We start from the raw sequence: 24,929 nt of genomic DNA, 5'->3' as shown, positions 1-24,929 counted from the left end.
CAGATTATGAATATAACTCAACAATAATTTCACGAAGGAAAAATTCTGAATTACAAATGTCTTCTTGGGGAAATTTTGACATGAACAAGATTGTTTGAGAGGCACCTCGAAAGAAAAATGGAACCAGAACTCTGATATCCAATGGTTTGCATTCTTTAAATGCAATTCAAATTCTAAAACTGCCTCCCTGAAAGAATTCCCAAACCCCAGGGTAAAAAGCAGAAAGTTTACTGAAAAAAAAATCAGCCTTGCGTAGGCCTCCCAAATCAATTAGTCCATACTTTGATGTGCCTACAAGATGCAAAACCTGGAAAAGGCTAGTTGGCATCACCCTAGAAAGAATTTCAAGATTAATCCTTAAGAAACAATTAAAAGCCCTTAAAAATTTTAACTCTCTGGGAAGCTATGAGATTACTCAGTGAGAGCAATTCCTAACACCTCCAGAGTTTCCTTCTCACTTTAATATTGTCTTGCAGTTACAGTGATTTTGGAGGAATATAAAAGAATGTGTGTGAAGACAAGAGAATATGAATGCATAGTATCAGAAATGCTTTTGTTTGTCTAGAAATAAAAAGGATAACTTTGTCTTAAATAAGTAATGTATGATTTACCACAAAAAAAAAAATGGTAATTATGTGGTGTTATATGTCATTAGCTAATCCTATGGTGGTAATCATTTTCCAAAATATATAGCTGTATCAAATCGACACACTGCATACCTTAAAATTATGCATGTTATATGTCAATTGTATCTCCATAAAGCTGCAAAAAAAGAGAAATTTCTGGTTGTACCAAGATGTGAAAGAATCTAGTGAGAAACAAATTTGACAATACACTGTAAGGGAAGAAGGTCTAAGAATAAGTACACTTTATTTGTCCGGGTTTGTAATAGTTACAAAAAAAAGAATGTGAAGGGAGAAATATATTAAAATTTTTGACAAAAATTGGTCAAATATGAGAGGTTTATCATAAAAAAATAAAACCTTATAAATCCTTTTAATGTAGCTTCTTCATGAATAATAGACTAAATCTAGAATTTAATTTTCATTTTGTTAAAAAAGAAAAATTAGGGGTTCCTGGGTGGCTCAGTCAGTTAAGGGTCCAACTCTTGGTTTCAGCTCAGGTCACGATCCCACGGTTCATGCATTACAGCAATGTTCAGCTCTGTGCTGATGGCAAAGAGCCTGCTTGAGATTCTCTCCCTCCCGCTGTCTCTGCCCCTTCCTCTCTCTCTCCCAAAAATAAATGAATAAACATTAAAAAATATAATAAATAAATAGCTTTGCTTTGTTAAAAAAAAAAAAAAGCAAATGTTTTGTGCCCAGATAAAACATCCCTTACATCATCAAAATATTCTGTTAACTCTCTCTGCTTTTTGAAATAGTCTAGTCATAAATCTTTTTTTTTTTTTTAAGTTCCTTACTTTTAGGGAAAAGTTAACTGTCATTTATCGCTGTTTTTGAAGATACTGCCTGGGGGCACCTGGTTGGCTCAGTCAGTAGAGCAGGAGACTTGATCCTGGGGACTTGAGTTTGAGCCCCATATTAGAGGTAGAGATTACTTTTAAAAAATTAAAAAATAAAATAAATTAAAAAACTGCCTATAACTGTTTCTTTGGATAGTCATGACTTACATTTTGTCAAATGAAAATTCTCTTTGATTTTCTTCTTCTCCAAATTCAGAATAATAAAACTGTTAAGATGCTTCTGACACCTATGACATCTTTGGGTTTATGCTAAATGATCATTAGGCAACATAAAGATTTGGTCCTTCATCTTATTAAAAATGTTTTTAAAGGATTACAGAAATTATTAGCTTTGTTTGGCATTCTCCAATTTTTAATTAACTCAAAACTATTATGAGAGCTTTTTTGCTTTATTAAAATTGGGTTAAAAGAAAAATAAACCTGATAAAGAGTTCAACCTTCCTAAGTTAATCATGTGTGAGTAAAATATGCTTCAATATTTGTGTATCTTTCAGGTTAAAGGAAACAAACCTTCATATACAAAGACTGACACAACAGCTGTCTACACAGATTGTATCTCGAGGCTTAAATAAGTTTGTACTGGTGAAATTCATGATACATTTTATAGGGTAAATAAAAGGCCTGGAGATTTGGCATAGCACATTCTTACTTTCAGGATAATCAGTGACTAACTCCTTATAAAACTGATTATGGGGGCACCCAGGTGGCTCAGTTAGTTAAGTGTCTAACTCTTGGTTTCAGCTCAGGTCATGATCTCATAGTTGGTGAGATCAAGCCCTATGTCAGGCTCTATGCTGACACTGTAGAGCCTGCTTGGGATTCCCTCTCTCCCTCTCCCTCTCCGTCTCTGCCCCTCTCCTGCTTATGCACTTGCTCTCTCTTTCTCTCTCTCAAAATAAATAAACATAAAAAAAAAAAACTGATTACATACATCAGTAGAAGATTCTGGTTAACAATGCTGGTTAATATAATAAATTAACTAAAGCCTATAGCTCAAAATCCACAAGTGGTTTCTGCTTTTTCCTTACATTCACCTAAAGTTGCCATCTATAATCTAAGATCAAGTATTGAACTGTGTGGAGATATATCGAAAGAACTTCTATAAAGGTATGCATCATGCACTTACAACTATTGATGCTGCAGAGAATGAATTACATGTACTGCTGACATCATTGCTGCAGACAGACCTTGTGGCTGAATCTGGGTTTTCAGAACAGTTTTGATCCAAAAGAAGACAACAATGTGAACAGACCACTTATTTCCAAGATCATCAGAACACAACTTCTCAGATGCTCAGAAGCCACTGATTACCATGTACTTTGCATGATTTTGTCCTTTATCCTCATGGCTATTTTCTTCTCTGCTGGTTCAAGATTACAGACTGTCAGGCACCTGGGTGGCTCAGTAGGTTAAGCGTCCAGCTTTGGCTCAGGTCATGATCTTGCAGTTCATGAGTTCAAGCCCTGCATCAGGCTCTCTGCTGTCAGCACAGAGCCCACTTCAGATCCTCCGTCTTCCTCCCTCTCTGCACCCCACCCCCCGCTTGCTCTCTCTCTCAAAAAAATAAAATATTAAAAAAAAAAAAAAAAGAGGGGCGCTTGGGTGGCTCAGTCGGTTGGGCGTCCGACTTAGGCTTGGGTCATGATCTCACAGTTCGTGGGTTTGAGCACTGCATTGGACTCTGCACTGACAGCTCAGAGCCTGGAGCCTGCTTCAGATTCTGTGTCTCCCCTCTCTGTCTGCCCCTACCCTGCTCACAATCTCTCTCTGTCTCTCAAAACTGAATAAACATTTTAAAAAAATAAAGAAAAAGAAAAGATTCCAGACTGTCAACAAACACCCTGTCCTTTATTCTTAGTACTACCAACACCTTTATCCTTGACAATCACTTTTACATAAAGGACGAATTCTTCAGACACTGGTAAGGCAAATAATCCACATTCAAAATTAAAGGAGAAAAATTTACTTGGTTACTAAAGGAAGATCCAAATAGATAATGGTACATATAGGACATTATTTCAAACTTTAATAGTAACTCGTTTGAGGTTTTGTTTGTTGCAGAAACCATGTATGTGTGATTTCCAGGGTCTTAAATGCTACAGTCAGATATTATCATGCCAGATGATTTAACACATGATCATCTAAGAAACAGAACAGGGTTGTGGTGTTTACAGAGGTCAAAATTCCTACCATCAAAAGCTTGATAAACATTCACAACCTAGCTAACAATGATATAGATCTTGACTGATCACTTCCCCTAAAAGTTAAATCCTCCAGCTTAGAAAAAAATGATCAAAAGCAGAGACTAAGAATTGAAAGAGAAACCACAAAGTGCTCACAAACACTCTGAAAAACACCATGACTTATAAAACAGATAAACTGAACCAAACCAAACCACAATGTGCATCACATACTATCCAAGCTCAGATTTCTTTAAACATTAGCTCATTATGTTCCAATACCATAGTCAAAGTGATCTAGCTATAACTTCTCAGGGACTCTTGTGTACTAAAGATAAAACCATTGCCTATTCCAGCAACTCACCTAAATTACAGATTTTAGCCAATCCCCGCTGAAACTAATTTCCACCCTAAAATCACTTTATAACTAACCTCAGCTCCTAAAACCCTGTGTATCTTCTTTGCTAACTGCCTCCTTCTGAGATGCCCCACAGTTATTCTGGTGTGTGTCATTCCTTGCTGTAGCAAGCTAAATACATGTGAACTTATTTTTGATTACAGATATGTTCCTGGTGGTCGTTGGCCGTGGGCTTTAACATTCCCAAGGCAGGCAACTGGGGGCCCAGAATTGGGAATAGGAAGAAGACTTTTTGCTGTATACCTTATTTTTTTTTTTTTTTTTTTTTTGAGAGAGAGAGCAAGAGACAGAACAAGAGACAGGGCCTCCAAGCAGGCTCCAGAATCCGAGCTGTCCACATACAGCCTGACCCAGGGCTTGAACTCACAAACCATGAACTCATGACCTGAGCCAAAGTTGGTCACTTAACTGACTCAGCCACCCAGGCACCCTTGCTATATACCTTTAAAAATTTTTATACCATGTTATTATATTATTTATTTAAAAGAATAAAATGAGAATCTACAAATATATATAACTCTTATCATAAATGAGTCAACCAACAGTTACACTACCAATATACAATCAGTAACAATTCATCCAGGAATCATAGTATTGCTGGCTGTCAGCAGACAGGAAAACTCACTACCTGTTTCTATAAGGCTAAGAGGGATTACAGAACATTAACAGATCATCAATATATCATCAATAGATCTTTATGTCAAAATTCAAAATCTCAGGGCACATAGGTGGGTCAGTAGGTTGAGCAACTGACTCTTTTTAAAATTTTTTTTTTAATGTTTATTTATTATTGACAGAGAGCAGAGGAGGGGTAGAGAGAGGGGGGAGACACAGAATCTGAAGTAGGCTCCAGGCCCTGAGCTGTCAGCACAGAGCCTGACGTGGGGCTCGAACTCACAGACTGGGAGATTGTGCCCTGAGCCGAAGTCGGTCGCCTAACCAACTGAGCCATCCAGGCACCCCAAGCAACTGACCCTTGATTTCAGCTTAGGTCATGATTTCGGGGTTTGTGAGATCAAGCCCAGCATCAGGCTCTACTCTGTCAGCACAGAGCTTGCTTGGGATTCTCTCTCTCCCTCTCTCTCTGCCCCTCCCCCACTCTCTATTGCACTCTCACTCTCTCAAAATAAGTAAAATTTATTTTTTATTAAAGATTTTAAGTTTATTTACTTATTTTGAGAGAGTGAGAAAACGTGAGAGAGAGCAAACAGGGGAGGGGCAGAGAGGGAGGGAGGGAGGGAGGGAGAGACAGAATCCCAAGCAGGCTCCATAGAGTCAGTGCAGAGCCTGACTTGGGGCTTGGCTTGACACAGGGCTCAATCCCTTGGACCGGAAGATCATGACCTGAGCCAAAACCAAGAGTCAGACGCTCAACTGATTGACACACTCAGGTGTCCCAGCAAATTTTTCTTATAAAATGTTCAACAGCATAATGAATACCCACGTAGTATCAATTATCAACCTTCAAACTACTCTTTGAAGATTTCTTTAAATCAAAGATACTACATTATAACTCAATGCAAAAGAATTTTTTAAGACTAAAGAGCACAAAAAACAGTAACTACCACAAGACAAAAACAAATCTCTTAGAATGTCAAAGATAACCATTTAAAATTTTGGTATATATCTTAACATTTTAAATATTTAAATATATTATTTTATAAACAGTTATACTATACAATCTTGTAATCTGTCTTTTGTTAAATTTTGTAGTAAACTACTAAAATCTTCTCATAACAACAAATGTTCTTCTATAATTTTCAGACTGCATCATGGAGATAACATAATTCACCTAACTAATCTGCTTTATTAAACATTGCAGATTTTTTTTTATTTTCTTTGCTCTTATGAATAATGTAGCAACAAGTATCTTTGTTCATACATTATAAGCTCATGTGTTTATCAGCCATTTAAATGTACTCATTTATAAATTATCTATAAACATTGTATCCTTTGCTCATTTTTCTTTTTCTCTTTTTCTGTGATTTGCAGGGAAGTATAAAAGATCACTAAAAACACACCCACATATTAAAGCTAGCAATAAAGAGCAGATATTTTTTCCCTATTTAAAAGGCATTTCAACTCTAAGCAATGTTTATTTTTTAAGTAATCTTTGAACCCAATGGGAGGCTTGAACTCACGACTCCAAGATTGAGAGCTGCATTGTTTTTCCAACTGAGCTGGCCAGATGCCTCAACTCCGGGCAAAATTTTATTTTACTTATGTTTTTAACATTTTATTTGCAGGCAATCTTTACACCCCAGTTGGGTTCTGTGCTGAGAGGAGAGAACCTGACGTGGGGCTCAAACTCATGAGTCACAAATCATGACCCGAGTCAAAAATCGGACATTTAACCAACTGAGCTACCCAGATGCCCCTACCCTGAATGATTTTCAAACCAATTTTGCATTTCTGGGATATACCCTACTTGCTAATGATGTGTTACTCTTATAATTCATACATTCAATTTGCTTTAAAAAAAAAAGTACATTCAATTTGTTAAAAAATATCTGATGCTAAATTATTTATATTGTGCTAAACTGCTAAAACTACAGCATCCACAAAGCCTTTTTTTTTTTTTTTCAACATTTATTTATTTTTGGGACAGAGAGAGACAGAGCATGAACGGGGGTGGGGCAGAGAGAGAGAGGGAGACACAGAGGGAAACAGGCTCCAGGCTCTGAGCCATCAGCCCAGAGCCCGACGCGGGGCTCGAACTCCCGGACCGCGAGATCGTGACCTGGCTGAAGTCGGACGCTCAACCGACTGCACCACCCAGGCGCCCCTACAAAGCCTTTTCAATATAGGTTTTAGATTTCAATTTTCTTAACTGGATTTGCAATAATAATAATGACCATGATGTTTACTGTTTGTGTGCTAACTACACAACAGGCATTATGCTATGTGCTTTATATATACTCTCATTTAACCTAATAACACTCTATGAAGTATTATTTTCTCTTTTTGACAGGTGTGGCAACTAAGGCTTAGGAAGTTAGAAAATTTGTCTAAGACCTCACAACTAGCAACTAGAGGAGCTGGACCTTGATCCCATGTCAGCGGAGTCCAGAGCCTAAGTAAGCTCTTCTCCCTCTTTCGCTACACTGCTTTACCAAATAATCTCTGATACTTTTTCTTAATATACAAATCAACATGATATAACATGAGAAGGAATGAAAATAAGCCAAGTGGCCACTAAAGTGTAAGTTCAAATAAGCACTATGTAGGCATAACACACAACAAATACACAAAACATACTCTCATGGAAAACAAAAAGATTGTACACAATTCTAGATAAATTAGCTATAACTGTCTCTTTTACATTAAAAAAAAAAAAGCCCACACAACAAAGTGAGTGACAATAAAGTGATTATTAGTGGTCATCTTGAATCCACCCTAATTCTCAGACAAATATACAAAATCATTCAAAAACTTCAGAACTTCCAATGTTGTTAGTAACAACTTCACACCGGGATTGCATAAGGAGTACTAAGCAATCTGTGGCTCTATTATAAAAGAGAACAGAGATTTAAAAAAAAATTATTAAATTTACCTTGCTAGCGTCAACTTCAGTATGTGAAGTCTACACACGCTAAGATTGCACTGTTCTTCATAATAATGAAGCATTTTATACTCTTATCATTCTACCTACTATTGCTATTTGTTTTAAAAGTAGCTAACTTAGAAGAATTCACTATCTCTCTTCCTAATAATTGGAGCTAGGAAAGATTGGATACAATCACCAAATCTTTCCTGTTTCTTTATGAAACTCTGGCATTTTACCTTCATCTGCAATTTACAATTCAAGTCTAATTATCCAGTGTCATCCTTGTAAAAGCTGAAAGACTGTATGATAGTAAAAAACAAAACATTCAATAACTGAATAGATCTAAGTTTCTATAGCTAGCCTTCCTGGAACTGGATAATAATATCTGCTAAAGTCTAAAGTTCTGAAATCTATAGGATATAGAGAGCTGGAAGGGTTCGTTAAGTAAAATTCAAAAATACTAGGGAAGTAGTTATATTCTGAGTTAAATAATTCAGTATTTATCTGGCACCTATTACATGCTCACATTGTGTAAGTCATTTATAGATTACACAGTTTTAACACATAGCAGCACTTTATGCTCTACTTTTTTTTTTTTAAAGATTTTATTTTTGGGGCATCTGGGTGGCTCAGTCAGTTAAGCATCAGACTTCAGCTCAGGTCATGATCTTACAGTTTGTGGGTCCGAGCCCCACATCAGGCTCTGTGCTTACAGCTCAGAGCATGGAACCTGCTTTGGATTCTGTGTGTGTGTGTGTGTGTGTGTGTGTGTCTCTCTCTCTCTGCCCCTTCCCCACTAGCTCTCTCTCTCTCTCAAAAATAAATAATAAATAAACATTAAAAATTTTTTTTAAAAGATTTTATTTTTAAGTAATCTCTGCACTTTTAAGTGATTATTTTTTTTTTCAACGTTTATTTATTTTTGGGACAGAGAGAGACAGAGCATGAACGGGGGAGGGGCAGAGAGAGAGGGAGACACACAGAATTGGAAACAGGCTCCAGGCTCTGAGCCATCAGCCCAGAGCCTGACGCGGGGCTCGAACTCACGGACCGCGAGATCGTGACCTGGCTGAAGTCGGACGCTTAACCGACTGCGCCACCCAGGCGCCCCTTTAAGTGATTATTTTTAAGTAATCAACGTGGGGCTTGAACTCACAACTCTGAGATCAGGAGTAGCCTGCTGCACCGACTGAGCCAGTCAGGTGTCCCATGTTCTATTTAAGTAGGCAAAAGAATTCACATAAAACAAGATTTAATATGAACACAAAACAGTTAAACAATACATTGTATGGTACAGGCTCTTAGCATGGAAGAATATAAAGGGGATGTCAGCTGTAGCTACAGAAATCAAGGAAGGACATCAGAAACTTGAGACTTGAGCTGGATCTTCTCAAAGTTCCAAAGCCACTTCCACACTTTTTAGGTATTTGTTATAGCAGCACTCGACTCTTGGCACCAAAATAAAAGGTATACTAAAAGAGAGAAAGGAAGAAATGACAGACATCTAATATACTGCATGTATGGATTTTTTTAAATCTTTTTAAGTGTATTTATTTATTCTGAGAGAGAGAGAGAGAGAGAGGGAGAGTGTGTGCGTGAGCAGGAGCAGAGAGAGACAGAATCCCAAGCAGGATCTGTACTATCAGTGCAGAGTTCAATGTGGGGCTTGAACTCACAAACTGTGAGACCATGACCTGAGTAGAAATCAAGAGTCAGATGCTTAACCCACTCAGGCACTGAGGTGCCCCTGTATGGATATTTTTAATGAAATATTTCAAAAATAATTTTACCTAAAATGGTATAGGAAATAATATTAATAACTCAAATGTTGCTACCTACCCATATACCTAACATGTAGATTTAAAATATTAAGTTTGCCATATGTGTTTCAAATATTTTTAAGAGCTAAAATGTTGCTTGGGGCGCCTGGATAGCTCAGTCAGTTAAGTGTCCGACTTCGGCTCACGGTTTGTGGGGTCAAGCCTCACGTCAGCCTCTGTGCTGACGTCTCAGAGCCTGGAGCCTGCTTCAGATTCTGTGTCTCCCTCTCTCTCTCTGCCCCTCCCCTGCTCACCCTCTGTATCTCTATCTCTCTCTCTCTCTCAAAAATAAACATTAAAAAATTTTTTTTAAAAAAGAATAAAATGTTGCAGATATAATTGAGCAACCTTCATCCAATTCCTTCCTCTCCAGAGGTTATTACTACATTTAAGTAGTTGTATATCCTTCCCACATGTATATAATTTGTTGTATCTATACACAACACAGTATATTTTAAATTTTATATAAACAGTATCATACTGTACACCCTTTTGTAACTCACTTTTTTTTTTTTTTTGGAACTTACATTTTTATACTTGACACTGCTTTCTAGACTTATCTAGAATGGGGCCACAGAAGCCATTTTTCTGCATTTTTTTAAAGCTCCAGAGCTGATTCTGATTAGTTGAGGACCATCATTCTAAGCCTATATATATTCATCCAAGAAACTTTTTAGTGCTCTCAAATTGCTAACATATTATTTTTTTTAAGTAAGCTCTATGCCCAACATGGTGCTTGAACTCAAGATCCTGAGATCAAGAGTCAAATGCTCTGGGGTACCAGGCTGGCTCAGTCAGTAGAGCATGTGACTCTTGATCTCAGGGATATAGGTTTCAGTTCCATGTTGGGTGTAAAGATTACTTAAAAATAAAATCTTAAAGAAAAAAAAAGTCACATGTTCTACTGACAGCCAGCCAGGTATCCCTGCTGATACATTTTAACCTAGCTTTTTACCATGATTCAGTTGTTGTTAGATTACCTGTATTTCAATAAAAATTTTTTTACAGTGCTTCCAACTCAGAATCAAAAACCCTAATCCAACCAAGCGTACACATGATTTAAAACAAACAAGGGTGCTTGGCTGGCTCAGTCAAAAGAGCATGTGACTCTTGATCTTGAGGTTGTGAGTTTGAGTCCCATGTTGAGTGCACAAATTTCTTAAAATAAATGAAATTTTTATTTTTTAATTTGTATTTATCTATGTATTTATTTTTGAGAGTGTGAGCAGGGGAGGGGCACAAAGAAAAGGAAAGAGAAAATCCCAAGCAGGTTCCATGTTGTCAGCGCAGAGCCCCACAGGGAGCTCAATCCCAAAAACCATAAGATTATGACCTGAGCCAAGATCAGGCTGGACACTTAACCTATTTAATTGGACACTTAATCTACTGAGCCACCCAGGTGTCCCATAAATAAAACTTTTAAAGAACATAATAAACAAACAATATTGAGTCTCTTGAAGAGGATGAGTGTGGCTACAAAGAGGCAGTAACACAGGAGTCTTGTGGTGAGTTACACTGATCATGGTGGTAGTTATGCAAGTCTACGCAAGTAAAATTGCATAGAGCTACACATACATGCACGCGTGCACAGGTACATGTATAACTGGTGAAACCTGAATAAACTCTATGAATTGTGCCAATGTCAATTTCTCGGTTTGGTACAGTGCTGTGGTAGTGTGGGATGTTGACACTGTGGAGGACAGAGACCTAGGGGAGGATGCGTAGGACCTCTCTCTGTACATTCTCTGCAACATCCTATGAATCTATAATCTAAAAACAAAAACCTCATAAAATTTTTAAACTAAGTTTCTAAAGCACACTGAAGAAATTCTACAGCCTCTTCACAGGCAAAATCAGTTCAATATCCTGCTACAATATAGATCTACTACATAAATGATATTTTTAGGTAAATATACCTAATATCAGGTGCAGAGCTGCATACAAGAGAAAGAAAACATTGGTGATGACCACTTTAATCCAGCAGCAACTATGAAATATAAACCTTAAAAGCTATTGGCCTATAAGCTTTATTTTTAGATTATTGTGTGGTCTTAACCCCCATGAGACACCAGGATTTACCCAAATAGCTATCTCTGTTCACTACAAATAACCCTGCTTTCATTCCTATTTTAAGCCAGCAAGCCTGCCCTACTTTTGCAGACTTAGTTCCTAATCTACTCACCTGCTTTTCCAATCATGAACCAGTTAAACACCACTGAAGAGGTTATGTTAAGTATTATTACCGAAAGTCATATGTAGCTTTCAGATCCTTTCATAACCTACTAGAACAAGTAGTTTTATTTCAATGATCTGACATAGCTCTTTGAGATCATTCCCTCTATTCTCTGATAGTCCCAGAGCACACTTTCAAAATATTAGGAACTAGCCCTCCCAGAACCAATTAAGTAATAATCACTATCAATGATAATCTGATAGAAACAGTTAAGTTTATAGTGACATTCATAGTTTTTAATAAAACAGCATGCAATAGTCAAAAATAACTAGCTTCCTTTTATGGATAAATCTACCAATTACCTTTATTACTCTGGCCATTCACTGAAACTCTTATTTTATTTATGGTTTTTTCTTTTAATGTTATTTAGTTTTTTGTTTTATCCTATGTTATTTTTAAACCTCCACAAACCCTTACGTCACAAGAACACAATGTACCTATGGATACACACAAAAAAACCACAAATTGAGTCTTACTTCTTTAGGCTACTTACTGATCAATGTCCAAAGTTTAAACTTGAAAGGATTGTCAATTTGTAGAGTGAGGAAGCAAAGATTTCATATCAGATACAGTCTACCATTTAGATGTCTGCTCTCCATGGTGGTATTAGTCCTAGGAAGCTCCATACTTCTAATCTCTGTCACGCTTTTGGGAAGCTATTATATGCTGAGTACTTTTCAAGACTGTATTTAAGCTTAAGAGAGAAATGTGTTTCTTGTGGTAGGAATTCATCAAATATGTTTATAAATTTATGATTTATGAAATTCTATCTATACTATAGAAGGAAATTTCCTTATTTTTTTTACTATATGTTTATTTTTGAGAGGCGGGGAGAGAGCACAAGCAAGGGAGGGGCAGAGAGAGAAGGGGACAGAGGATCCGAAGCAGGATCTGCACTGAAAGCCTGATGCGGGGCTAGAACTCATGAACCCTGAGATTATGATCCAAGACAAAGGCACAAGCTTAATTACTGAGCCACCCAGATGCCCCAAAGGAAATTTCCTTATCAAGCATTTTAGGTTTAAATCCTTTCAAAAGTCCTAAGGAGACTACAGTTGGAAAACATAAAATACAACAATCTTAAACATTCATTTCACATATGCCACTTAAAGTCAAACAGATCTGCTATCAAATCTCACTAAGACTCAAGATTAACTCCTTTAATAAAGAACAGCTAACATTTATTAAGCACCCACTAGAGGTACTATGCTTTACATACAATAGGGGAGGGGCAGAGAGGGAGACACAAAATCAATCCAAAGCAAGCTCCAGGCTCTGAGCGGTCAGCACAGAGCCCGTCGTGGGGCTCAAACTCATGAACCGCGAGATCATGACCTGAGTCAAAGTCAGACACTCAACTGACTGAGCCACCCAAGCGCCCCCTGTTATCACTCATTTTAAACTCAAAGCAAGGAAGGGCACCTGGGTGGCTCAGTCAGCTAGGCATCTGACTCTTGATTTTGGTTCAGGTCATGATCTCAAGGTTCATGAGTTTGAGTCCCACATCGGGGCTCCACTCTAACACTGCAGAGAATGCTGGGGATTCTCTCTCTCCCTTTCTCTCCCTGCCCCTTCCTCTGCTCGCTCTGTCTCTCAAAATAAATAAACTTAAAGAAAAATAGTAATAGAGGCACCTGGGTGGCCCAGTCGATTAAGCGTCAGACTTCAGCTCAGGTCATGATCTCACGGTTCATGGGTTCGAGCCCCGCGTTGGGCTCTGTGCTGACAGTTCAGAGTCTGGAGCCTGCTTCAGATTCTGTGTCTCCCTCTCTCTCTGCCCCTCCCCTGCTCATTCTGTCTCTCTCTCTCTCTCTCTCAAAAATAAATAAACATTTTAAAAATTCTTTTTAAAAATAATAAACTTCAAGCAAGGAAAATAAATAAAAAAGTATCAGAGCTAGTAATTAGCAGAGGCTGTGCCCTTTTCTACACTACCTTCCATAAAATAAGCTTCTTAAGCTTTCACTTACTTAAACATTTACTAAGCATTTATGTGCTAGGCACTGTATCCAGCATTAATAATGCACAGTTCTTGCCCTTGAAGAGAATAGTTTAATGTAAATAAATAACAAAAATACTTAGAGAAATTTGAAAAGCAATGAGACTGTTCATAGGAGCAATATCTAACCCTTCATATATATATATATTTTTTATATATACATATATGTACACAAATATATGTACACATACATATATGAACCCAAAGCAGGGCTCAAACTCAATAACTTGCGAGATCATGACCTGAGCCAAAATCAAGAGTCAGACGCAGGGCACCTGGGTGGCTCAGTTGGTTGAGCGACCCACTTCCACTCAGGTCATGATCTCCTGGTTCATGAGTTCCAGCATCACATTGGGCTTGCTGCTGTCAGGCTGTCAGTGCAGAGCCTGCTTCAGATCCTCTGTCCCCCTCTCTCTGTCCCTCCTCTGCTTGCGCTCTCCCCAGAAATAAATAAATATTAAAAAAAGAAAACGAGTCGGATACTTAACAAACTGAGCCACCCAGGGGCCCCAGTATCTAACCCTTCTAATGATGATGATAGCAGCTAACATACATTGAGCACTTACTAGGCCCCTATCACTGTTTGTGGAGTTTATTTAATCCTTACAACTATCCTGTAAAGTGGGTTATATTATCCCTTTTCTTCAGATAGAGAAACTGAGCAAAAACAAGATTAAGTGACTGGTCCAAGGTCATAATGCTACTAAAAGACACAGCATTTGAATCCAAGTATGTCTGACTTCCAAGCCCGTGTTCTAAAAACCATTATTCTAGACAGCCTCTTAGTAAAAGAGAAAACGCTTCTCAGATGTCCTCTTAACTAAATCTTGAAAGAGAAATAGGAGCTGGTCAAGTTGGGGCACAAGATTCTATATAAAAATAATACAAAGAACCCATTCACAGATATAAAATTTCATGGCATTCTAGGGACCACAAGCAGTAGTAAAGTTTGGGAACAGGGGTATGAAATGAGAGGAGAAAGTAACACACAGTTTAGCATGAGGGGAACTATAGATCAACAGAGTTTAGAGTTCATTCTGTGGGCAGAACAGGCTCATGAAGGATTTCAAGCATAAGAATAATCCTTTACATTATCTACAGATCATGATGGCAATATGGACATTAGATTAAATAGCCCTAGCACAAGGCTACTGCAATGGTATAAACAAGAAGTCAGAGAGGGAGATGAAGTAGAAGGCTATGTGCAAACCAAAAGTCCATAGAACTGAGTCTGGAAGAACTGGATGTGAAGTGCAAGGGACAGGACAGGGTCTGGCCTGACTCCCAGGCTTGTCATCTGAGCCAGTGACTAAATGGGTAAGTGGTGTGATTAACAGGGATGGGGAAATACACTTAGAAAATCCTTTCTATCTCCTCTGCTTATTAGTGCTTTTGAATATTTGTTTTATCCCTATGCCACCTTTTCCCACTTTTTTCATAATCTCTTCAATAAAATTAAAACAGGTCTCACTTTCCACTATTTCTATTTGTACGATGTTTCAATTGTCTATAATTCTTTTAATTTTTTTAATGCTTTATTTACTTTTGAGAGAGATACAGAGTACAAGTGGGAAAGGGGCAGAGAGAGAGGGACACACAGAATCCGAAGCAGGCTCCAGGCTCTGAGCTGTCAGCACAGAGCCCAGCCCGGGGCTTGAACTCACAAACCGTGAGATCATGACCTGAGCCGAAGTCAGACACTCAACTGACTGAGCCCCCAGGCGCCCCTCAATTACCTATAATTCTGAGTTACATTTATAAGCCAATTAAGCTTTGGGTTTTTAAAAACATATAGCCATCAAAATAATCTTGCTATTCCCTTAATAGAATCACCATCAATTGCTCTAGTAGTTTTCAGCTATCTCTCTTCCTCTTTTTTGTTTTACCTCTTTCAATTCTTTGAGGTTTCTAGTTTTACCCACCCTGTCTACTCCTTAATCAAATACACTTTGTTTTTCTCCATCCTCATTTCTGCATGTTTTTCCAAACCCTATGTAACTGCAATAACCTCTTGTTCTGCTAAAGAAGTTACCTCTACTTCACATCAGGTATAATATACTTTAAAATTTTCTTCTTTTAAGCTTTCCCTAAGACACTACTGAATCCTCAAATACGATGGTAGCCTTTCCGAAGCCCTTCTCTCCCCAACTTTGTATTTTGAAAAACTGAAATCCTATAAGAAAGTAAAAGATTAGGGGTACCTGGCTGGTTCAGTGGGTGGAGTGTGCAACTCTTGATTTTTTGTGAGTTGTGAGTTCAAGGCCGCGCTGGGTGTAGAGATTACTTAAAAATAAAATCTTGGGGCGCCTGGATGGCGTTTGAGACCCATGTCGGGCTCTGCGCTGGGGGCACAGAACCTGCTTGGGATTCTTTGTCTGCTTGGGACTCTCAGTCTCCCTCTCCCTCTGCCCCACCCCCTGTTCAAACTCGGGCTTTCTCCCTCTCTCTCAAAACAAATAAATAAAAGCTTTTTAAAAATTTAATTAACACCTTAAAAAAAAAAAGTAAAAGAATAGTTAAATGAATACACATTTGCTCCTTACCTTTTCAACATGGTGAACATTTTGCTACTTTTACTCTCTCTCAACAAATACATAATTTTTTTTTCTGAACCATTTGAAAGCAAATTGCTGACATCATGACATTTCAACGTAAATACTACATCAGGTATTGGCTAAGAATAAGAACATTCTCCTTTATAAGCACAATACCATTATCATCAGATCCAGACATTTAACACTGACATGTTATTATCTATTATATACTCCATATTCAAATTTCCTCAGTTGTCTCCAAAATGGCCTGAACAGCTTTTTATTTTCCCAATCCAGGCTTGGCAATATACTTGTCATTTCTCTTTCATTTTCTTTCGTCTATAATAGTCTCTCTGCCTTTTATATTTTTTATCACCTTGACATTTTCGAAGAGTTCAGACCAGTTGTTTTAGAGAAATCCCACAAACTGGATTTGTCTGATTGTTTATTATAACTTGATCCAGATTAAACATTTTTAGCAAGGATTATATAGGTAATTGTTGAATAAATTCTTAAATTGTCTCCCAGTATTTATTTCATTTGTTTCAGTCTGTTGGGCTAACACTGTCTAGACTGCACAAAATCTCATGAATTGTTCACATTCAATAAATCTATTAATGATCATAGAAAATGCACATTGCCTTGGCCAGCTTATATAGCGTATCTTTCTGTCACCAGTCTAGAGATCTAGTTACCAAGTTGTACGCTTTTCTAATAATAAAGACTCAAGAAACAAATTTCTTGATAAAAATCTAGTTTGTATCAAATAAGTAAAACTAAAAGTACTCTGTGCATGTATCTGAATAATTAGGTAGATTATAAAAATACCTAAGTCAGATACAACCAAGGATGAGTTGAAATTTTTACATCTCAGTTTTGCAATTTAAAATGCGGCTAAGGGGCACCTGAGTGGCTCAGTTGGCTAAGTGTCTGACTTTGGCTCAGGTTATGATCTCGCTCTATGTGAATTTGAGCCCCACATCAGGCTCTGCACTGGTAATGCAGAGCCTGCTTGGGATTCTCTCTCCCTCTTTCTCTCTGCCCCTTCCCCACATGTGCTTGCTCTCTCTCTCTCAAAATAAACTTAAAAAAAATAATAAAATGCAGCTAAAATTTAACATGAAAACTTTAAAACAGAGTATAATAGTCTATTAATGATTGCACCAAAGGATGATAATGATTACCAGACACCCCTTTATTTCCATTAGTCCTTCCAATTAAGTAGCAGCAAAGCTCCAAAATGACTACAAATACCAAGAATTAGCTGAACAATTTTGTCTCTCATAGATATGTCTAAAAATTATTTTTTTTCCCAAAATGTTACTTTAATGGTAAGGTATTTTATTACCAAATACCACTTCAGAAAGGTTTTCAATTAATTCTTTAATTCATCTTAACTACTGAATCCTTAGCATTTTTCACTCAAATGATCCAAAAACTTTATTTATTTATTTATTTATTTATTTATTTATTTATTTATTTGAGAGAAAGACAGAGTGGGAGCAGAGGAGGGGCAGAGAGAGAAGGAGACAGAATCCAAAGCAGGCTCCAAGCTCTGAGCTGTCAGCACAGTCCAACGCAGGGCTCAAACTCACAAACCACAAGATAATGACCTGAGCTGAAGTCGGATGCTTAACCAACTGAGCCACCCAGATGCCCCAATGTTTATTTTTGAGAGAGAGCGCACACAGGCACGAGCAGGGGAGGGGCAGAGAGACGGGGTGGACAGAGGATCCAAAGCAGGTTCCATGCTGACAGCAGGGAGCCCGATGCAGCTTGAACTCATGAACCACGAGATCACAACCTGAGCTGACGTCAACGCTTAACCAACTGAGATAACCAGGTGCCCCCCAAAACATTTAAGTTTTATTTATTTATTTTGAGAGTGGGAAAGGAGCAGAGAAAGAGGAAGAAAGAGAATGCCAAGCAGAGAGAGAGGGAGAGAGAGAATCCCAGATGTCCCCAAAAACACTTTTTTAACTTTACTAAAAGTGGTAATATGTTGCTTTATAGAAGAAAGATTTATTACCACATGTGTTATAAATAAAGCTTTAATCACAACCATTAACATACAGGTAAGAAAGAACACCTTATTCCTGCTCAAAAAAGATTTAAGCGTTTACATTAAGATGTCCTTTCCAAGGTTTGAGACTTCCACTGAGAGGTATGAAACTCAAATAGCATAGATTTCCAGTGTTTAAATGTTGTGGTGGCTTGTTAATTACAATGGTAAACTAAGTATAACTTAAATGGTGTTGACAAATTCAACAGATATGTACTATATGACTTGACCACATTAAATATTTATACTTAAAAATGTTTCTTCTAGGTTGGCACTGTATCAAATGATTGAAAATACAAAGGACCAAAATATGAATACAAGCACTTTCAAACCGTTTTCATATTGGTTGAGATCATCATGAGTATTTAGGTAAAATTACAATATTTGTGTTAAAATAATATGAAACATTTGCCAAGTACAAGCTTTAATATATGTGATCCATTCTTCTTTGAATTCAAAATACACTAGCAGATAGAAATACATGAAAAGTATTAAGAGAACTTGTTTCTGCAGGGAAGGAATATGACACCTTTGTTTTCTTCCCTTTCTGCCTTTCAAATGTTATAATAAGCAGGATTGAGCTTACACTGAAAAGAAAAAACTTGGCGGGTGCCTGGGTGGCTCAGTTAAGCATCCGACTCTTGATTCTGGCTCAGGGCATGATTTCACAATTCAGAGATCAAGCCTCTTGTCGGGCTCTGTGCTGACAGTATGGAACCTGCTTAGGATTCTCTCTCTCCCTCTCTGCCCCTCCCCTGCTCACCCATGTGCACATGATCTCTGTCTTTCAAAATAAGTAAATAAACTTAAAAACAAAAACAAAAACAAAAAAACCTTAGTAAATCCATTCTCCTAATAAAAATAAAATAAAAAAAAAAGGCAAGAGAAGACAAAGAGATGTGGAAATAAATGAGGAATAGGTACCAGAAACTGAAACAGGGTTCAGGGTATACCTGAGAAAACAGCAATTTCTGTCCATAACTATTCTTAAAATCCTGTAAGAAAACCATAGCCACACTATTCCAATTGGCAGGATATTAAAGAACCAGTATGTGCTACCAAGGACACAATTCTTTCTGTGAATATACAATATACTTGAATTCCAAATGAATGGGAGCAATATATCAGCATCTTATTGAAAAGAAGTCAGACTTTTCTGTAAAACACCATTTGGCCACCAACAATGGATTCTCCACATCTGTCATGTAATTCCTGGTGAAATTTCCTTGCTGCTTCTGAAAAGATTCAGCCTAGGGGAAAAAACTGTTTTTATAACAATCACTGTCAAAGAAAAAAATTCCCTCAAACAGGAAAAGAAACTTGGAAACCAGAAGAAAAAAAAAATCAAGCTGAAAGATTTTCACAATTCAGTCATTTGAGTTTCTGGGGTTTTCTGCTCTCGATACCAGTCACCAGGAGTGATACCCCAATGCATATGGACTATTCTAGAGACACTCAGAACTGTTACTTTAAAAATTAAAAAAAAGGGGTGCCTGGGTGGCTCAGTTGGTTAGGCGTCCAACTTTGGCTCAGGTCACGATCTCACGGTTTGTGGGTTCGGGTCCCACGTCAGACTCTGTGCTAACAGTTCAGAGACTGAGCCTCCTTTGGATTCTGCATCTCCCTCTCTCTCTGCTCCTCCCCAACTCACGCTCTTTGTCTCTCTCTCAAAAATGAATAAACATTGGGGCACCTGGGTGGCTCAGTCGGTTGAGTGTCTGACTTTGGCTCAGGTCATGATCTCACAGTTCATGAGTTCGAGCCCCGCATTGGGCTCTGTGCTGACAGCTCAGAGCCTGGAGTCTGCTTCAGATTCTGTGTCTCCCTCTCTCGCTGTGCCCCTCCCTCATTCATGCTCTGTCTCTCTTTCTCTCATGAGTAAATAAAACATTAAAAAAAATTTAGATCCAGACACCTTCAACTGCTAGGGAAGAAACCAGCTGTCAAGAAAGTACTAGGCAGAACTGTACTGGTCTCTCTTCACTTTCTTTCACATGGGACTCCACCCAGACAGATACCCTCTAAACTGTAAGAGAGAATGGGGCACCTGCCTGGCTCAGTCAGTACAGCATGGGACTTTTGATCACGGTGTTGCAAGTTTGAGCCCCACATTGGGTATAGAGATTATCTGAAAATAAAACCTTAAAAAATAAAATAAAATAATAAATTATAGAAGAGATATTTTCAGTTTTCTAACTTATAATTTCATATACTTTCTAATTCTGGTGTTTTTCTTTTTTTTTTTTTTTTTTTTTTAATTTTTTTTTCAACGTTTTTATTTATTTTTGGGACAGAGAGAGACAGAGCATGAACGGGGGAGGGGCAGAGAGAGAGGGAGACACAGAATCGGAAACAGGCTCCGGGCTCTGAGCCATCAGCCCAGAGCCCGACGCGGGGCTCGAACTCACGGACCGCGAGATCGTGACCTGGCTGAAGTCGGACGCTTAACCGACTGCGCCACCCAGGCGCCCCTGGTGTTTTTCAAATCTTAACGATTTCTCTACCTACCACTTCTGTAGAAACTGATTTATTATCAAACTACTATCATGTTTCATAATACTACCTTGTCTTTATTTATTTTGAGAGAGCTTATTTATTTATTTTGAGAGAGCGAGAGAGCGTGCAAGCGAGCAGAGGAAGGGCAGAGAGAGAGAGGGCAGAGAGAATCCCAAGCAGGCTCCACTCAGTCAGTGCAGAGCCTGACAAAGGGCTTGAACTGGCAATCTGTGAGATCACGACCTGCGGCGAAACCAAGAGTCAGACGCTTAAGCTACTGAGCCACCCAGGGGCCCCCATAATACTACCTTGTCTTAAGCTTTTCATGTCAGTTATATCATTTGCATGGCTCAGATGCCTGACGAAGAAGGTATCATTAACCCTACTATGCAGATGAGATTGTAGAAAAAGGAGAGAGAGAGAAAGTTTCAAGGTTACAAGTAAGTTCCAGAGACAGTAAAATCTAGGTTTTTCTGATGATCAGCCTAGTCCTTCATTTTAGGAAAGTTGCTTTTCAAAGGACACTTAAAATACTAATCACTCCCTCCTGCCTACCCACTCTTCTCCAAGATTTGTTCAAACAAAACAATTAAGTAGACTTTTAAGTTAACAGGAAATGACAGAACCAAAAATAACTCTGGTGTGGTCTCACCTCTGAAAAAGATTTCCAGCTGTGAATAACTGCAGACAACTCTGGCCAGGCAGGATAACATCCTATCAGGATTTAGTACCCAGTACAATGGATCTTGGCTATATTATACATACAGTGACACCTTACTTTCTTAGAACAAACCTCAACTATTTCAAACTCTGGAAAACCCAGAAAAAAAGCAACATAAGTCACGGAGAAGCCAAAATTGCTGTGGTCAAGTTCTTACACTAAAGTGTTTGGTTGTTTTTTGTTTTTTTTTTTAATGTTTATTTGTTTATTTTGAGAGAGAGAGAGAGAGAGAGAGAGCGAGCTCAAGCCAGGAAGTGTCACAGAGAGAAGTAGAGAGAGAGAATCCCAAGCAGAGCTCCAAGCTCACCTCGGAATGCTACGAGGGGCTCGATCTCACCACCTCAGAAGAGTCAGCTGCTTAAAGACTGAGCCACCCAGGTGCCCCACACTAAAGTTTTTATATACAAGATAAATCCATACATTTCTAAGGGCTTGAAATCACTATATTTCATTTATTTAAGACTAATCTTATAAGTATACAACATGCATTAATTTATAAGTTCGCCAAAAACCAAACTTAAATGATACAGACTATGAGGGTGTTTTCTTAACTATGAGCACGCCTAGCACTAAGACAGCACCTGCCTTTTAACTATGTTTTATTTTACTTTACTTTTATATTTTAAGGGTCTAAGAGGGTTATTTTAACATCTCTTTTATATCTTATGATGGAAATTACATGCAACAATGGCGATCAGAATTTGATAATACCTGAAGGTTTGAGGACTGCCACTAAGCTTCGCTCAGATCCTATTTATTCTGACTTGACACACAATTCTGGTTTATCTGGTTTCCCTGCCTACTTCAGCTTAGAAACAGATTAGAAGGGCATATTTTGACAGATAGAAAACAGTCCTGGAGGAGATAAACTAAAAACAGACAAAAGCATTAAATGGTATAGCAGTAAGGAGTCATTTTGGTACAGGAAGAAACTGCCAACACCCTTATTCGGCAGAATGCACCAGCCATGTTAAAAGCACAGGACAGAAATTAATGTACACACCTGACCTTGATTCATCAAAAAAGGTTATGTTTAGCATATTCTTTATCTTAAGAGAAGATTTATACTTTTTATGGGTTATATGCTATATAAACTGACATTAAAATGGTCAAAATATTTAACAGTTAAAGGGCTGTCAGTTATATGAACAATTCACTTAGATCCTTAATAAAACCAAACAAACTGACAAATCTCAAAAACCCATTACCTTTACTAAACATTATGTAGTGTATGTTTATGATCATCACTTATGCTCCTGGCTTTTTAGAGGGGAAGAAACTAAGTTACACACTAGAATTATGTAGTGTAGAAAATCAACATTTATGATGATTCATGTTTTAGGGGGGAGAAAAATCTAAGTTAAACGCTAAAATTCTCCCCCTTCACTGAACATTCAAGAGACTTTTCCACTTAAAAAATATATGCATTCTTGTCACCAATCTTAGTTTCCTTTCTCCTTCTAATTACCAAAATGAAAAAATAAGAGCATTTTAATAGTATTCCCCTCTTACAGCTAACCCCTTTATCCAGAAGCCACTAACACGGCTTGTCGAGGTATACGCCCTTCTTATAAAATCGTGCTATCAAACTGATTGTTAAAACTCGGGCGAGAAGAGTTGTAGTTAAGTGTTAACGCTAAACAAAAGTGCATAAATTAGTGGTTATGTTTAAACCAGTATTCTTAGTTTAAGAATAGAAACAACAATGTAAAATCCCACAAGTATTAGTAAGGAACAGTTTAGTTTTGGTTAGACCTCTGAATCAGAGAACATCCTTCTCCAAGTCTCTTTGGCCAAAAAATAAAACACCAACATCATGTCAAGAGATCTGTGAATCCCTTTCACACATTCCCAAATGGATTTATTTGTATTTATTTCACCACACTGTTTCTTTTAGTAACAACAGTGACTTGTGATGATCTCTAGAAAGTGGGCCAAAAGGTACGCGTAAACGTCCTTTAAAAAAGGTGGGGGAGGGGCGAGATAATCAGATCCTAAAGACGGGGAGCGGAGCGGCTGAAGATCTGACTTGGAAGAATCTGCTAAAGTCCCTGCCCACGCCACTCTAGATGGCTTCACCAGATACAAGACGAGAAAAAAGGAATTGTTTCTTTTTTAAAAAGATGGGGATCCTGGCCCTTTGGGGTGGTGGCAGAAGAAATCCCCACCCCACCTGCAAGTCCAGCTCGACCGGAGATAAATCAGCAATCTCCAGCAAACTAAGGGTCAAGGCGCAACAGAAAATGCCCGGGGCCCCGCGGGGAGGGGATCCCCCTCCTCTGTCCCATAGCCCCTCCAGGTCCTACTCCTCCCGGACGGAAGCAGCCTGGGTCGCCGCCGCCCTCCCTCCTCGGCTCTCCCCCTCCGTTCTCCCGCCACCGCCCGGCCGAGGGCCGTTTCCCGCGGGTGGACGAGGAGGGCCCAGCCCGCCCAGCACCTTTGATGACGCGTTCGGTGGTGGAGAGGTGGAAGTTCCTCCCAGACATGGTCCCCTCAGCCTCCTCCCGGCGCCAGGCGACCGCCGGACGTGCACCTCCGCCTTCGGGTCCAGCAGTCTCAGCTCCCCGGGACCAGTCAGCCCGCCGTGACCCGGCCCCGGCCCCTCCGGGAGGCTCAGGCACCAGAAAGAGGTGGCCGCGGCAGCCTGGCCTCAGAACCCCACTGACAAGATGCTAGCCCACTGGCCGCTCCGTCCTGAGGCGCCGAGTCCCGAGCACACCGGGCTAAGGGAGGCAACCGGGGCGGCCGCGGCTGCTCGCGGCCCGGGCCCGCGTGCGCGCGCGCGCGCCGCCGCACGCCGCGCTCCCAACTTCCCGGCGGCCCGTGCGCGCGCGCCGCCGCTTTGCCGAAGCCCAACGCGCGGTCCCGCTGCCCTGGCCGAGGCGGCCACCTAACTTCCCGCCCCCCCCCCAGTCGTTGTCGACCCCACTCCTGAGGCCCGAGGGCTCCGCGGGCGCTCTCCGCGCTCGCGTGCTTCCTTTCTCCCCTCCTGCTTCCAACGGTCCGTCTTCCCTTCTCCTCAGCCTGCCCTCCCCGCAGCTGACTCCATCTGGGCTGCCTGCCGCTGCCCGGACCTGCAGCACCTAACACCAGCCCCGGGTCCTGCACGGAAAGCCGCAGCGAAGCAGCAGCCATCTTGTGCCCCGGCCGCAGCGACCCAGCAGCAGCTCGGTGGAGGTGCGAACCTCACCCTGGGCCCACCTTGCCGAGAGCCCTTGTCTTCCCAGACCTTCCCCACGGGAGGCCTCCCTCTTTTTCTTCTGGTCTTCCGCCCACTCTGTCTGTGGGAGTCCCTAACAATTTGACCACCCTCCTTCCCATAGTTTATCCTCCCCCGATTCATCAAACCCATTTGAGACCTGATTTCAGTTTTCACATTTGTTGAGTGCAGTTAGTATTGTAAGAAGTACGTTCGTGTCCATGCCAGTTCCAG

At 39.5% G+C, this 24,929-nt stretch overlaps 1 protein-coding gene across 3 annotated transcripts in view; it reads right to left on the bottom strand.

Moving 5' to 3' along the window:
• The window catches only part of PPP3CC (protein phosphatase 3 catalytic subunit gamma), a 108,025-nt gene extending 83,804 nt beyond the window's left edge, over positions 1-24,221 (bottom strand). For all 3 annotated transcript variants that reach the window (XM_047092180.1, XM_047092182.1, XM_047092181.1), the window contains exon 1: positions 23,934-24,221. In XM_047092180.1, coding sequence (XP_046948136.1) covers positions 23,934-23,982 — 49 coding nt within the window. In that variant the 5' untranslated portion in view covers positions 23,983-24,221. The remainder of the gene's footprint in view (positions 1-23,933) is intronic.
• Positions 24,222-24,929: the final 708 nt, after the last annotated feature.

The sequence above is a fragment of the Lynx rufus genome, unplaced genomic scaffold, assembly GCF_022079265.1.
Source record: "Lynx rufus isolate CCGP_SWC_20201006 ecotype Redwood Valley unplaced genomic scaffold, mLynRuf1.p SCAF_3, whole genome shotgun sequence".
Taxonomy (NCBI): domain Eukaryota; kingdom Metazoa; phylum Chordata; class Mammalia; order Carnivora; family Felidae; genus Lynx; species Lynx rufus.
The sequence above is the reverse complement of the archived record's forward strand: the minus strand, read 5'-3'. Positions and strand labels throughout refer to the sequence as shown.